The sequence below is a fragment of the Notothenia coriiceps genome, unplaced genomic scaffold, assembly GCF_000735185.1.
Source record: "Notothenia coriiceps isolate Sejong01 unplaced genomic scaffold, NC01 NC01_scaffold00006105, whole genome shotgun sequence".
Taxonomy (NCBI): Eukaryota; Metazoa; Chordata; class Actinopteri; order Perciformes; family Nototheniidae; genus Notothenia; species Notothenia coriiceps.
In genome coordinates, this window is record NW_011338806.1 from 17,789 (window position 1) to 34,441 (window position 16,653).

The window sequence follows — 16,653 nt, forward strand, 5'->3', positions numbered from 1 at the left end:
GCTCCGATTCTCCGACCCATCTCACGCTCCATTGTTCCCTCACTCGAGAACAAGGCCCCGAGATACTTGAACTCCTTCACTTGGATAAGGATGTATCCGTCTGAGCATAATAGGATGTAATGTCTTCCTTTGTGAGGGTTGACCAGTCTAGTTTTCCTGTTTGAACACTATTTACATTTCTGGTTAGCCCAGCTAGATGTTCGACATTTATTGACATAGCAACAGGTATATGATCAGTCGTTGCTGTCCCATACAGAATGCTCATACACTCAAGTGAAGCATGCGCATCAGCTGTACTAATACAATGATCAAGCCATGACGTAGTATGCCAGGCCTCGCTAATGTAGGTATAACTATCTGCAGGCAAAAGCACCTTGCTTGACAATATAAAATTGTTATCGTGACAGAACTGAGCCATATGCTTGGCAAATAATGAGTTCCTGTCTGAGATATCTGCATATCCCCAATGACATACAAACAAGAATAAGTATTGTTTTGAATAAAGGAATTAATGAAAGCAAGCCTATTTAGATATTCATCTTCATTCTGATGACATTCATAGGGTGTCTACACATTCAGAATAATAAATTCCTTGCCATTGTGAGTAAACTGTATTGCAATGGACCAGTCGGCACAAAGCCTAACCACATTTATTTATGAATCAAGGTTCAGCTTCTGCTTAATATTCATTGACCACTGAGTGCGTTTGAATCGTCTGTGATATCCATATAATGATGTGATACCTAAATTAAAGCATCTCTAAGCAGAATAGCCCCTTTAGCTGTCATTCACAATTGTATTCTGATAATGAGATCCTATATGGAAATGATGTCCAGAAAAAGGCCAGTCTGAACTTTTTATAACCAGAAGAAGACGGCGTCTCCTTGCCTGAAGGAATACAGTAATACATTATATCAGAGACAACCTGACGCAGGCACATTTATGCTGTGTAGTCCCATAGCGTCTACATGCCAGATGAGCACGATAACCACTAGGGCTGCTTGATTATGGCAAAAATCATAATCTCGAGTATTTGGGTCAATAATTGATATCATGATTATTAAAAACGATATCCATTTACTTTGAAAACATCCATTTATTGGAGGAAAACAGTGGTTTGAACAGTATGTTTTTAACAGTTGATTACCCTGAACTTTAAGTATAATTCAACTGAAAAACCAATTAAAAAAAATATGTATTTGAAAAAAAAGAAATAATAAAAAGATTATCGTTTTATTTCGATTATGTTATTTTCGTAATCGTTGCAAGCCATAATCGTAATTGCGATTAAAATACGATTAATTGAGCAGCCCTAATAACCACACAATTCCAAACAGCGGCCGATCCATTCCCTGTAAAATGACACATTGGCATCCACAACTACAATCCTGCAATCCTGCTCTGCTAGCTTAACCTAGTGGTGAATCGCTATTTGTCAGCAGTAACATTATTCACATGGTCAAACGTGTGCTGTTGTAAATAGAAACCTAAATAGTTTCTAGATTATTGAACCACAGGGAAAGATAATAAAACAGGAAGTGTGACGAAATGGATGACGTGAAATTACCCACTGGAAAGAGAGATTAAAACCCAATGGAACCAGATAAACGTTTTTTAAAGTTAAAAGGTTCAAGGCTAAAAATAGAGTGATATTAATGTTCACTCATACGAGTTGGAAATCTCTCTGCAACCCACACTGAAACCACAACATGGTATGATGGACATCTCTAACCACTCATTGAATGATAACATAATTGATGACAACATACCCAACCCCCCTCAAAGCTTTTCTCAGAATAAAAGTGTAGGAGAGACATTGTTTAATAGATCAGGAAAGTACAGGTCAGTCTCTTTATCACCCCATACCCTAAAAACCACCACTGTGGAAAACGTGTTCGCGCTGAGCAGCACAACAACATTTCCTCCAGATAAACATTAACAAAAATAGTCATAAGATTTTCCCTGACCAAAACTCATTTTTTAAACTCGTACCTGGCCAGTTTCCCCTCTCGGTACGTGCGTCCCCAGGGGTGTCTGTGTTTCTGCAGCGGCCAGACGTCCGGCAGCCAAAGGGTTAAAGACCCCTCCATGATCTCCCCCTCTGCACACGCTGGCTCGCTCTCCCGACAGTAGTAACACTTTCCATAGAAACATGTGTTATTACCTGGAGAGAGAGAGAGAGACAAACGGTACAAATAAATCCACTTGACCCCGACGTCTCCTCTCAATGATCAAATAGGAAAGAGGTGCAACATGTCTAGATAAGGAGGTTCTTTCAGAGGTCAATAACAAAGTGAAGAAGGATTTTATTATTGAAATAAACACTTCAGCTTAACGGAATGTCGCTTTCACGTTTTGTTCTACATCAAGAACATTTCCAAGGTCCATTTCCAAGCACTAAATCCTTATTTGATACATTTTATACTCATTGTTGTTTATACAGAGTTCCATTTTTTCTTCGAATGAGCACTCAATGGTTTATACAGTAGAAAATGAATTGAATGGAAACTGTGGTAAAGGGTGTGATAGTCTAGAGATTGGGGGTTTCAACATTGTGAGCAGATGTTCACAATCTATCTTGCATTGTGTTTTAAACATCTTGGCGTCATATAATTATAACCTGGTCGGATAAAAACCAACATTTTTTTCCGCATGGTTTGATGCCGGAAGTAGTTTTTTTGTTAACTGTGAACTTACTCTTTATTAATCACTTGTGCTGTGGACATATTGACACATTTGTGTAGCTGCCTGTGCCCTGTGAGGGTAGGTGTTGTTCTGTCCCCTCGCTGTAGTGTACATCACAACCGTAAAGGTCGTTACAGCGGTGAGTCATGTGAAGGTCAACACTTATTGACAGCAACTGAAACGTAGAGAATATAAAACATGTGGATGTAGCTGGTCAACCAGTCCGGGAACACTTTGCATACGTTGTGTTAAAACCCACAATGCAGAACATGAGCTGCTGACTATGTTACAAAAACGCTGACATTTGAAATATCTTTTAATCATCAAAAACAGTAGACTATATGTCGAGACTGTAGCAGACACTCTTCTAGTGAGCTGGTTGAGATCCGGTGGTCTGTGTTTAACACATTAATGTCTGTTTGCCGGTGTTGAGTTAGACACAGGTGAGCATACCAGACCTCCGTGGCCTGTTTCTCATTTATTTCTATTAGAATATCCCCTGACCCACCAACTGGTCAAGCTGCATTGTGGGTATTGTAGGCAGCAGATTTGGACGAGAATTAACAATACATGGAATACAAAAATACTATGTCTGGTTTTAATGCAGAGATTTTTTCATTCTTGTATACGACTACTCATCATGAGATAATGAATGCTCTAAGTAGGCAGCAATATGGATAGAATCAGGGTAAAGGTAATTTGATATTCAAATATAAATTGGTTTCATGACATAGTACCTTTTCTGGACAATGAATAGAAAAACATCAACTTGTATACAAAATAACCCAAATGACATCATCAGGGTTGTCTTCTCACACCTTGAACTGCTTTTTGTGTGTAACATTGCTGGAGTTCCCCTTTAACAAATGTAGCATTTACTGAAGTATTAGCTTGCAATACATGTTATCCATGTATCTTTGAAAGGATCAGTTTTGGTTTTATACTCAATATCAACTGTATTATGCAAAACCCTCACTAAACAGGATTAGGCCAATTAGTCCTGGTTTAATTTCCTGAGAAAAGTGAAGTGGACAGAGAGAAAACTGAAATCAGATTGTGTGGGAAAGTGGAGAGATGAGTCAAAAGAAAAGGAAATGACCCCTACAATAACACACCTACCTCACTTTGGAACTTCTGAAAACAGTCACTTATCAACTATAAAGTTGAGGGGATTAGAAAAGGTGGACAGGTGCTCACCCTGCATGAGGAAGGTGCTCAGCAGCTGGTCCGTGGCGACCGGCTTAATCTCTGTTCGCAAGTTGATGTATCTCCCAACCACTAGAGGAGCTCTCCTGAAGCCCAGGATCCTGCAGAGAGGACGGATGTAACGGAACATTATTACACAGCAGCTCTAATGATAAATCAACAAAGTTGTCACTGATAATTATTTTGACACACCTGTCCAAGTGAAAAGCAGCCACCTCTGCGTTGTGTCGGTCATACCCTGCGTATGGCTCGCCTTCCACCACGTAGTCTCTGGTATATCTATGGAATGGTAGAAAGGACACAAGAAAGAAAGCTCCATCACACTTAGAAAGGAATACTTTACCTTAATGGTTGTTTGTTTCATACTTGCTGACTCTGTTTTGTGCTGAATTTCTTGAAGAAAGCTTGTTTTTTTTCACAAGCATCCACAGTGAAGAAATAATTTTAAAACAAGGAATATTGTTGAAGAGTTTTAGTAAAAGGTGGCCTTTTTCACCTAAACTTCTGTTTTAAATCTCTCCACACATCTTAAGTGTGCAAAGGCCTGCTGCTTGTCCGTGTGAGTACTGTTTACGCAGGAGTGTGTTTATGGTAAGGTTTCAGTGAAAATGCATGTATTGAGAATAGTGATCATTCAACTGGATCTATGACACTTATATATTATTATACATTTTCCACTTCTTATACTGGGAGTTTTTAAATGTATGTTTTTGATGTACACTTTTGCTGTTCTTAAATGCAACCCCTATTTGATTGAATTCCTCTACACTCGCTGTATTTAAATTATTGATTTCTCATGGAGGCATGCAAAACAACAAGTTTTCATCAATAATTCAAGGTGAGTAGGTGACATCCAAATGGTCCTTTTACATTTCTTTAAACATAAAATATGAGTGTGTTATTCTGTTATCAATAAATCTGACCTCTTGGGCTTGAAGACCACTTTCTGCCCCCCGTCCAGCACCAGCAGGGCTTTGAGCTGCGTGCCCTTATAGCCCACGTCTGCTCTCTCTACCCTGGCACTGCTGAGGGCCATGAGCACAGCAGCCAGCTCCGGGGTCTCCTCGGGGTAAACCTCTCTGGGGCCCACCCACTGGCTCGCTATCTCCCAAGGAGACTGGAGGGTGTGGGTGAGGCGGGCCGCCCGAGACAGCGTGAGGCCAGCTTCCATCTGTTAAGGGTGGGTGATAATAACACTTTATGTACAATATGTGTAGTAGAAGTGAATATATATGCATATGTACACTATATCTGTTTTCTTGTCTTTTTTATTACTGCCGATTTTTATTCATATTTTCATTCCATTCTAATGTAAATACCGTAATATTTTTTATATTTTTTCTAGTTCCCTACCTGTGTTTTAATTCATGTTTTATTTTTATGTACGCACCATGACATCAAGTCAAATTCCTCGTACGTGTAAACCTACCTGGTAATAAATCCGTTTCTGAGTCTGATTTCTTTGGAAGCTTGAATCTTTATGGTTTTTGCACTAACTGTAAGTCGCTTTGGATAAAAGCATCAGACAAATGAAATGTAATGTAATATTGCAAAAGTTTTGTCGCTACAATACTGATATGTACATGTCTGCCAAATGCTCATAAGCACTGTTGAGTATGGTTACTAGCCTTAGTCTATAACTATCATGTGCATCGTATTTTATTTTTCTCCTAAATGACAGCCCTGATGTTTTTAATAGATGTTTTAAACTACGCTGAAAAGGAAAACAGCTGACTGGCACTCTGACCTTGCGAAACGCTCTCAGGTCTCGTCGGCTGGCCACAGATCCCTCGCCTCCATCCAGCAGGAAGATCTTGGCCAGGCCCAGCAGGAGGAGCACGGCACACAGCACCACCACACGCTGTTTGAGCTTCATCTCCTCACCCCTCCTCACCCGACGCTGTGTGTGTCCCCCGCAGCGAAGCCCCCTCACCCCTGATGCATGTCCCCTGTAACTCCAATTCGCCGCCAAGCCTGTGACGTCAGAGGGACTCTTCTGAAGGACAGGAGCTGCTGTTCTCTTGTAGAAGCTGAGCAAACGGGCACCTGGAGGGAGAGAACGAGACAAAGTTAAGGCAGTGGAGACAGAGGAGAGCTAGGAAAGGGAACAGATCGGGAGATGAAAAATGTACTGTCAATAATGTGCAGAGAGAACCGATTGATCTTGCTTGTTTCCACTCCGGGCAGATGATCACCCAATACTGCAGTACAGCTGAAGCCTGTCCAGGATACATCAGGACGACACGGTCTGCACGGAGTGTGCAAAACTTGAACTGTGTGCATAATCAACAGCAAAGTGTGCTTTGGCTGTAAACTGAACGCATTGTTATCCCCAGTTTTGTTACTAGCTGTGGGACAACATTTACAGCACTCAAACCTTCATATTTCATATCATCCCTCCCTCTATAACACTGGATTTGGAAGAAGGAGGAACTCTGCCTCTCTGTAGACCCTGCCTGTTTCTAGGGAGCAGATGATGGACAGGTAGTGCTATGGTGCAGGTGGTGGTCCCATCACAGCCCCTCTGGCTTGATGGTCTAACGTTGGAAAACAAAAATTAACCTAAGTCATGTTCCTCTAGTTAGAAAGCTTCATGTTAGATTCACCTGCTGAAACATGTCTGCTTTGTATGTTGTGAGCTTTCCTTCAGGTAGTTAAACTACTACAACTGCCACATTTAGCTGGCAGGTAACCAACTCTGCTGTGGTTAATTAACACCAACAAACACAGGTTAATACTATCTTATCTGTGACAGAACGACACCAAGCGAACCATTAACAGAAGTGGGAGAAGTACTAAGATCTTGTGGGTGAATAGGAATACTCTGTTACAAATAAAAGTCCTGCAATCAAAATGTTACTCAAGTAACAGTACAAAAAAGTATTAGCATCAAAATATACTTCAAGTACTTATTATGCAAATCGGCCCATTTCAGAATAATATTTTTTATGTTTGGATTATAATTATTGATGCATTAATGTGTTTATCAAAGCTGGTAAAGAAGTAGCTAATTGTAATGACTTTGTATACTGCAGTGTAGCTTGTGGATTTACTCCAGGTGTAACTAAAGTCCTTTTTAGGTGCTGAACTATTTCACATCATTAATCCAAATCTGCAAAGTAACCAAAGGTGTACATGTAATTGATTAAAACTACACTTTTAACCTCTGGTTTGTAGTGGGGAAGAAGTAGAAAGTAGCTCAAAATGGAAATTCTCTGGTAAAGTACAAGCACCACAAAATTGTGCTCGAGTACAGTACTGGAGTACATGTACTTAGTTACTTTACACCACTGGCCATTAATGGACTCTAAATAGTAAATTCCAGTTTCGCTCGTGTTGACACAGCTCTGCCAAAACAGGTTTGGCCACGCAGGCAATCTCCTCTCACACAGTCGCTCTTTCATTATGCACTGCCCTGTTTAACACCAGAGAGGAAACGGTAGCCCAAACTGACTACACACAAGCACCTAAAACCTCTCAAACATGGCTCCACTGAGATGCTTTCTACGAGGATAGTTCCGCATTAGCATTTTTGTGTCACCATATCTGCAATAAACAATCACATATATGAAGACAATGCTAGCTGCTTAGCAAGCTTATGCACACCTTGCTGTAGGTTAGCTAACGCTGGCAGCTAGCTAACGTTACAGTACGTCGTCTGTTGTTTTTTCTGCTGCAGACCAAGCGGGCTTACCTTATGGCCATATGACGTTCACCGGAGAGATTCAAATGGCCTGTCAAGCCTGCAATACTGACTTTATTTTTGTCTAGATGGTGCTTCCGCTAAAAGTCACGGTGGTTTATCATTTCCTCAATGCCCCGGTAGCTGCCTCTCCTCCGCCCTTTTCCATCGATTCCTTCTCCGGCCTGCTTGTCCACTTCCGAAACATTTCCTCCCGCTGCAGGAGCTGCAGGCCGCCAGCAGCCGGCAGTGCTGCCCTGTTTACAGCCACTGCTGGGGGAAGGCATTGCGATACATGCAAGATTCATTATGCCAAATTAGAGGATGAGCATATACCCTTAGCTACCCAACATAACACTTAGATGTGTATGATGTGCAATTTGTATGTCTCAAAAATAATTATGTGACCTTTTCAGCATGCTTGCTTTAGTATTATTTAATATCTGATCCGTTTATTTCTGTAATTGTGCTTGTGTTTAATTGTAAGGCTAAGTCTATCACTATGTAATACTTCTCATTTGTTAAGTGTGCCAATTTTTATACAATGCCTGTATTGTAATGCATCTCAGTATTGTATTTTTTACATTTAAGACCCTAAGTAACTTATTGTACATGACAGGGTCCCAGTATTCTCTTCCTTGGGTCTTTGTGTTGAGAAACTCTGTAACAGTAGACTAAACATTATTTACTATTTATTTACTTTTTTCTGTTATCTACAAGAAAAATAAATAAAAATCGTGCTTTTCCTTTTTAAAATATCACAAAGAGAAACCTTGCATCCCCTTTGATAAACCCACAGCGGCTCAGTTAGTTAGCAATAAAAAGGAAAACACTGATTTATGTGATTGTAACTTCAGGCTTATGCGTCATAAATAAAATATTACAAAAATACTGACCGAATAAATTGCCAACACAAGTCCAGTAACTTAAGTTTGTTATGAATTGTTATAGAAGGAGCAAGACTAACAAAGAAATGAGACCGACTCTGCAGGAGAAATCCCTTCAGGCGACTTCCCTCACAGCTCCAGTAGTTCCGTCATCCATACTGCTCTGCAACAACTCAAACAGCAGCTTGGAAAAATGCTGGAACTGATTGTATTTAAAAAAGCATTTAACCTTGTAATACAACTCTGATCAAATACACTCAATAACACACTCCACTCAAAGATAAACAGTCACACAATCTTCAACAGAACAATGAGCATGGAGCAGATGTGTGGAGTAAAAAAGGGCAGAGTGTTTATTGGTTCTCAGTCTTCACAGCAGGCAGCGCATCACTCAGCAGGGAGGTCACAGCGCCGCCACAGTCATGACACGGGCAGACAGAGACAGACACACACACAGAGCCAGGTAAAGGTCAAAGGTCATTACACATCACCCTTTTTGATGACGTCCTTGGTAAACAGTGAATGATGCCTGTCCAAATTCACATTGACTCCACTACTCCACCAAGTCAGAGGACAAACGTATAGCATAACCACTCTGAACACACTTCCTGTCGGAAATCTTCATGTCAACTGTTAAACATTTTTCGTGAATATTAAAAGAATGAATTCAAAAGGCAGACTCACTCAAAAACAGGTAATACAGGGAATATTGTGCATTTGTTGACAGTATGATCAATTTAAGGGAAACAACAAAAACTCACCACAGAAACTGGATTTTTTTTTCGAGCATCAAGTTTCTCTAATAACCACAAATTGAATTTTCCACTCGCATCCCAAGATAGACCATCGCGGGGTCATTATGTTAGCAGTGATTGGCCGTGAAATCTAAGAAGTGAGTCAGCTAAAACCGCAAAACATCCCAAAATTAAACATGCGTTTCCATTATTTTGACCATAGACTGTACATAAATGATAATACAAAATAAAACTGTGTAAACTCAGATTACAGTGAGGAAAAAACTCACAGAAGCGCTCAACATGATCTGGGTCATTCTTGCAGGAAAGATTGTTTAACCCAAATTGATTGAAATAAGCCTTCCAAGATGCTCCCCCCAAAACCTGGTTATGTATGTAATTCACACTATCTCAATTAACATCAGATAAAGCAAATATATATGAAGGGAAGTGTGATGAGATGTTGACTGTCTACATCTGGTTTGGTTTTAACGAGCTCCTCCTGCTTTTTTTGAGCCTCAATTGGTGTTTAACTGCACTAATCTGTCAATAGTTCGCAAATGGCAGCAGGTTAAGCTCCACCAACACAGGTAAACCATCTCTAAATCCTCTAAACTCTGCTTCACCCATTTCATTTACAGACCCTTTGTATCCTCCATGGTGCTTCAGCTCTGTGATTTTGTCACGTATGCAGCTCAAAGCTCTCTCCCAGACCACAGTGGACACATAAGTACCATTTTCAACTTCTTTCAGAACACAAACCAGTGTGGAGTTGTGGCACTCAGAGGATTAGGTAGCTGTAACGCTCCAGCAGTGAACGACAGAATTATGTCTTAGAAAAATAGAGAAGTGTATACAGGCACACAAATGCATACACATATTAAATATGCCCGTCTTTGGCTTACTCATTCACTCATCCACAGGTTCATCCTTGGCCATCTTTTCTTTACTTAATTTACAAAGGACTTAACATCTCTTTATGGGCATTAAGCTGTCTTTGATTCGGCTTGTTTTTGTCTGTTCGACCGTAAAGCGTGAATTGTTGACTTGTATATGGTGCTAAGGACAGTTGTAATGCATCCGTGTGCCTCTATTGACTGAAGAAGACTAACTAATGTTCATTAGGGTGCTGCGAGTATGTTCACCTCTCCATCCTGTAACCCCTTATCAACGACCTGAAACACTGAGCTAAATATACCCCATGATAGGTGGGACATTTGTTTTTTCTACATACTGTAATACTACCGTTTGTACAGTTCACGTGGAGCATTGAAGGGATTGTGATTTTGGGCAAAGGATTGTGTAAACATACATTGTAAACAGCCATTTAAAAAAAAAAAAAAGGTTAGAATTTGATGAATTTTAGAGGGTGATAAGCTTCCCATCATCGTCATATCCGTCCTACCGATCATGTCTGTATGTCCATCGAAAAACAGACGACAACAGTCTCTCATCACTTGGCACTAATCTTAACCATGGTGCATATTCCAAATCAGATGTAACACAGTAAGGGCATAACATTGAGCCGGGTCCTGGTTATAAGGGGCAAAAAAGAAGACATCAAATAAAATTCACATGTACATAAAATATATGTTCAAAAAAACGGATCCAAAAGGGGAGAAAAACACAAAAAATGTAACATTCAAATGTAACAGACAAAGCTAAATTGCTGTGCGGTCATCTACTACACGGTAATACTTTGAACTGCACAATCCCTCCCAAAAAACAAACTAACAACACAAAACAATATTAACAAACAAGACTTAAAGTAGACTCTGTATGGCTCCAGGTAGCTTTGAATGTCTGCTCCAGACCAGAGGCTCGGACCATACCAAGCAACAAGAAGATGATCAGAGGGGATGAAATTATGAGTCTTTAGTTTCTCTCTCTCTCTCTCTTGGGCTCTTTCACAGTTTCAAGTCTTTAGTGTTTAGTATGTGTGTGAGTCTGGTCAACCAAGCGTCGCAGACAACACTGGAGAACATGAAATACATGTTTGTAAAAGGGTTAACTCACCAACACGTCTTAGCTTAGATTCTGGGCTCATCGTACCTTTGTGGAACATAGACAAGATTCCTGTAACTTATGCAAATTTGCCCATTTATACCCAACCCTGCAGAAAGAATATACAGAACACTTAACGAGTATATGAGAAAAGGGGGGAGGGGGGGGAGTGTTATGTAATAAAACCTAGAAACATTCAGAAAGTGTGGGGACTGCTTTTGCTGGGATCGATTGCGAATCAGAGCCCTTACGTTTTTACTTCGACGTGATCTAATAGTAAAGGTGGTTAATAAGCCTGTGACTCCAAGCCAACACAAGTGAATGAAGAGAACAACAATTTAAAGTGTGAACCGAGTAGGTAAAAAAAGCCTTCTCAAACCCTCCAAAGTCCAACGGGTTAGTCCGATGTGAGTGTGCGTGTTGTGATTGTGGGTCCAGCCGATTAAAAACGCGGGAATCTTGCATTCGAGCATGGCGGGGACACAAAACAAAAGTAAACCCCCTTTTAAAAAAAATTCTGTCCATCCGAGGACAATCCATCTGTGGGAGAGGAGAGGAGGAGTCGAGCGGCTCCACTGAGGTGCTGGACAGTAAAAACAAAAGACACTGAGAGCAATGGGAGACACACACACACACACACACACACACACACACACACACACACACACACACACACACACACACACACACACACACACACACACACACCAATCATCACGCTGACACATTGACAGCTGGAGCAACATGTCGAGTGGAGGCGAGACGGCGGCCATTAATAACCTCCGTCACATGACCAGGGAGAAGAGTGGGGGGGGGAGTCATGGACGCTGATCTTTAATCAAGTGACGGGGCTGATGGGTAATGAATATATTGTGTGTGTGTGTGTGTGTGTGTGTGTGTGTGTGTGTGTGTGTGTGTGTGTGTGTGTGTGTGTGTGTGTGTGTCTCACCATGCTCAGAGTCTGTCAGCAAGAAGACATCAGGATGCTCTGGATCGTCCGCCATCATGGCCATTAGACCCACGATACACACGCTCTTACTGGACGTCGACTTGAACTGAAAAAACCCCACAATTCATTGTTTTTCTCTCATGAACACTGTTTACGTCACCTAAGAAGACAGCATGTTCTTAGGTAAATCACACAAAACACAGGTGTGACTGAAGCGTCTGGATCTCGCCTGTGAGCCTGCGTGTGCAATCCACAAGGTTCTCATTAGCCTGTGAGTGACACGCAGGACCGCAGTGATGTCATTGGTTTCATTATTCAATGAGTGCTACCATGTGTCTGTCCCCTCGCTGTGCCAGACCCCCTTCCAGACCACTCATTTAGGTTCTCTTCCAGGTCTTATCGTCCGGTTCTGAATCCATGCTCTCCTCTGAGCTTCTGTTCAGTTTCACTTTATGTTTAACTGCTTAACTGATGCAGTCCAAACACACACAGCCAGATCTGACTTTCTTTACAATGAGTAAGTGATGGCTATCATGTGTGTTTTGGGGGCATTTGTTACATTGACTCTCCCTTAAATTTAACAACTGCAGTAGTGTTTAGTTATTGTCCTCACCTTTACAAATACATTTCTTTTTTATCCCCTGCAGAAATGAATGGCAAGAATGTGCCATACGGATGGATTTGTGTGAATTAGGGTTGCAACTGATGAATTAGTTTTCATTATTGATTAATTCCACAATGATTTTCTAGATGAAGTGATAATTATCTTTTGGTCTCTAAAATGTTGGGTTTTAGCAGTCCAAAACCCAAAATATTCAGATTTATGGCTACAAAAGAGAGAAAGAAATATACATATTTGAGAGGCTGAAAACCACTTATTATAATTTTTTTCAGGAAAAGTCACACTGTCATGCAATTCATCTAATCGTTGCAGCTCTAGTGTGAACACTTACATGTTTTCTTTCTGTGGCCTTCAGGGACTTGGCAGTGTAGTAGTAGAGCTGGGTCCCACAGAGAGCGACCCAGTATTTGGTCCATGACGCCACCTGGAGGTACAAAAGGGACGTGAAGTCAGTCAATGAAATGTAAACAGTATGGACTGAATGTGCTATCAGATTCTTATAAAGACTAAACTGTATTGTATGTTATTTTGGGGAATTTCAATATGGTTCTGTGCTGAATCACTTCCTCACAAAACTTTTACCGGGACTGAAAAAAAGATGACATCGGAAAAGGCAGTAAATTATCACTGTGGAAGATTGGGGTTTAGGGAACTAGCATTATTTATTGCCTATGCTTAGTTGGATGACCGGAGAATAAGTGTGCAAAAGTAAACCTTGTTCCATAAACACTGAAAGCTTTAAAAGCTATTACAAAAATAATATAGGGGGGAGTTATGATATGAGGGGAAAGCATTTGAAAAATAAAAAAGCGACTTATTGAACCTGCAAAGGAATACTCCCCGAATCCAGAGCCAGATTTGAAATGTAGACATCATGAAATGAGCCGTAAATCATCAACTATACGTTTGACAGTTTTAAGTTGTTTCAACAGCGTTAAGAGCTACAGATTTGATTCCAGTCAAAACAGAATAGGATAATCTCAGTGCAAATATAAAAATGGCTTATGAGACACAAAGCAAACAGAATCAGTGGTGTAAGATTCAGCACGCTCAAAGAGAGGGAGCAGTACAGAGTGTGTGAGGAGCAGAAGCAGAGATGTTGTGCAGGTTAAAGAGTCTCTGAGGTCCTATCTGCAGACAGCTACTCCTGCCCATCTGCTCCTGTGTAGTAGGTGCGTAGGTATAGTATTCACAGCACACATGTGTATATGCATTGTAGGAGCCGCATTTAAGTTTATTTTGTTTTTGATTTATTTGGAACCTTTATTAATGCATTTTTCTGTTTCAGTAAGAGGTGTGCTTTGCTCAGGTGAAGGGGGCGGGGCTAAGGCTTTAAGTTGGAGGTGCGGTGTGTGACGGGAGAGCAGCATTTTTTCTACATTAAATGCCTTAAACTTGCTGAAATATAAACATTAAAAAAGTGAATGCGCAGGATTTGATATGTTTTACGAGCATAAGGGCAGGAATTCAGAGGGAAAGGAGCAATTTTCGAGCTCTGCTCTTAAAAAGCGGTTTTTTTTTAAGGTCATACGTCAAACGCGTGCATATTACATCACGCAGGGGACACATCTCCGCTCTCTGACCGCGGGTATCACCGTCGGAGTTGCGTGTGAGTAGCAGCGGTTTGTTGTTGTTAAGGAGCTGGTTTTTTCGGTAGTTTTTACCACCTTCGCTTGTTCACCATTATGGTAAGTCATGGCTGCAGTATTTGTGCAGGTTGCAACCAAATACCAGCCCAGTCAGGACATCGCGAGTCACAGTAAAAGGCCCGGAGCTAGCGTTCGTTCCTGGGTGCGTTGTGCATCCACTCCTGCAGCACATACTCTCCCACAGCCTTTATCAGGAAAACCGTATTACTTCTATCAACCCCCCCCTTCGCTTGCTCTCTCTCTCTCCCCTCCGGTACTGTGTTGTTTGTGTGTGCGTGGATCTCTCTCAACAACAAAGCANGGTTCACCGTGTCGAATGCAGCAGACAGGTTCAGAAGGATGATGACAGAGGAGAGGGAGGCTGCTTTAGCAGTGTGCAGTCCACATGAAGAAACATCTCCAGCAACTTAACATCACGTGCAGCATTTAGAAAACATTCAGCAACTTGAGGAGACATGCGCAGCGTTTACTAAAAGCTGCAGGAACCAAACGCTGCAAATACAAAACACTGAGGAAGCTCAAAACACAACGGAGACCAGGGGACACTAAAGAGTGACGCACACAGCTGGGAGACCGGGGGACACTAAAGAGTGACGCACACAGCTGGGAGACCAGGGGACACTAAAGAGTGACGCACACAGCTGGGAGACCAGGGGACACTAAAGAGTGACGCACACAGCTGGGACACCACACAGATGGAGACCAGGGGACATTAAAGAGTGACGCACACAGCTGGGACACCACACAGATGGAGACCAGGGGACACTAAAGAGTGACGCACACAGCTGGGAGACCAGGGGACACTAAAGAGTGACGCACACAGCTGGAGACCAGGGGACACTAAAGAGTGACGCACACAGCTGGAGACCAGGGGACACTAAACAGTGACGCACACAGCTGGGAGACCAGGGGAAACTAAAGAGTGACGCACACAGCTGGAGACCAGGGGACACTAAAGAGTGACGCACACAGCTGGAGACCAGGGGACACTAAAGAGTGACGCACACAGCTTGAGACCAGGGGTTGACATCAACAAAGTGTCAAACGCAGCACTGAGATCTAATAACACTAACACGGAGATTCGGCCACTGTCTGTGTTTGAGAGGATGTCTTTGAAGACCTTAACCTGTTTTCAGCTCTCAGGCTGGAACATGAACTTCCCTTCTCAAAGGACCATGTCTTCTCTTCTCAAAGAGGAACATTAATACACTTTTTTCTCAAAGTAATGATAAACCTGTGAGTTGGATGTAGAAAAGTCAGAATCAATATATATGTTCTTATTTTAAAGTAAATTCAGATTGAACATAGTAAAACAAATTAAATGATAGTGTCCGTCCAAAAATAAACCATTCCCTATAGTGAAAACCACCCTTATAGGATGGTAAGCTAGACTGAAAGCTTTAGGAATCCAAACTAAAACATATAATAAGTACCCTGTATCAAGATTGATGTAAAACAAGTGACATTTGACCTTTTTAGAGAGATTTAGAAAAGAATCCACTTCTTTTTACCCGCTAGAGCCAAAAGAATCCAGGGGAAGTTCCTCAAATTTTGAGGAACTTCCCCTGGATTCTTTTGGCTCTAGCGGGTAAAAAGAAGTGGATTCTTTTCTAAATCTCTCTAAAAAGGTCAAATGTCACTTGTTTTACNGTGACACTTCGGAGGAAAGGACGTCCCATTGCTCTTAAAACTAATTTCCCTGCTTCTCGTGGTTTCCTTGCATCCCTCCGTGCTTCCCTTGTGGGAGGGACTAGTCACAGGGAAACGAAGCAAGTGATGGACGCAAGGAATCCATTTAACCGAAGTGAGAAAGGCCCCAGGGCTCTGATCAGTGGGCCACAGCAAATGATGGTGAGAAGCTAAACTATCTATTAATTATGTCAATTACAGGGAGTGTGATTGTTGAAATAGGGTGTTAGCGGTCTTGCTGTTCAAAGAAGAATGACAACACTGTAGATCACCAACACTACTGTTTATTTTTTATTCACAGGCAAGTCAACGTTGTCACAGTAAAAGTCCCAAGATAGCTCCTGGTGCAATAAAATGTCCCCTTTCAGTGTTTCACTATTATGTCTGATGTTTCTCTATTAATATTGCTGCTGCATTAATGTGTATGTTGCTTGTTACTGCTGTAGATGTGTTTCCGAGCCGCTCCAACGAGAGTTACAACGAGAAGGTGACGTCAGATTTACACAAGACGGATCCTTTCTAACTATAACCGGCCAGCCGAAATTG

General features: G+C 41.5%; 2 protein-coding genes across 2 annotated transcripts in view; both read right to left on the reverse strand.

Moving 5' to 3' along the window:
* Nucleotides 1–7,796, reverse strand: part of fam20b (FAM20B glycosaminoglycan xylosylkinase) — a 15,071-nt gene extending 7,275 nt beyond the window's left edge. Inside the window, exons 1-7 of the mRNA XM_010768918.1 lie at nucleotides 7,586–7,796; nucleotides 6,047–6,139; nucleotides 5,639–5,937; nucleotides 4,815–5,062; nucleotides 4,084–4,170; nucleotides 3,883–3,992; nucleotides 1,987–2,164 (exon numbers count right to left, since the gene is read on the reverse strand). Of these exons, the coding sequence (XP_010767220.1) occupies nucleotides 1,987–2,164; nucleotides 3,883–3,992; nucleotides 4,084–4,170; nucleotides 4,815–5,062; nucleotides 5,639–5,937; nucleotides 6,047–6,125 (1,001 nt within the window). The 5' untranslated portion in view covers nucleotides 6,126–6,139; nucleotides 7,586–7,796. The remainder of the gene's footprint in view (nucleotides 1–1,986; nucleotides 2,165–3,882; nucleotides 3,993–4,083; nucleotides 4,171–4,814; nucleotides 5,063–5,638; nucleotides 5,938–6,046; nucleotides 6,140–7,585) is intronic.
* A 4,343-nt stretch (nucleotides 7,797–12,139) lies between these two features.
* Nucleotides 12,140–16,653, reverse strand: part of ralgps2 (Ral GEF with PH domain and SH3 binding motif 2) — a gene marked incomplete at its 3' end in the record, with an annotated part of 72,644 nt that continues 68,130 nt past the window's right edge. Inside the window, exons 18-19 of the mRNA XM_010768919.1 lie at nucleotides 13,101–13,193; nucleotides 12,140–12,253 (exon numbers count right to left, since the gene is read on the reverse strand). Of these exons, the coding sequence (XP_010767221.1) occupies nucleotides 12,140–12,253; nucleotides 13,101–13,193 (207 nt within the window). The remainder of the gene's footprint in view (nucleotides 12,254–13,100; nucleotides 13,194–16,653) is intronic.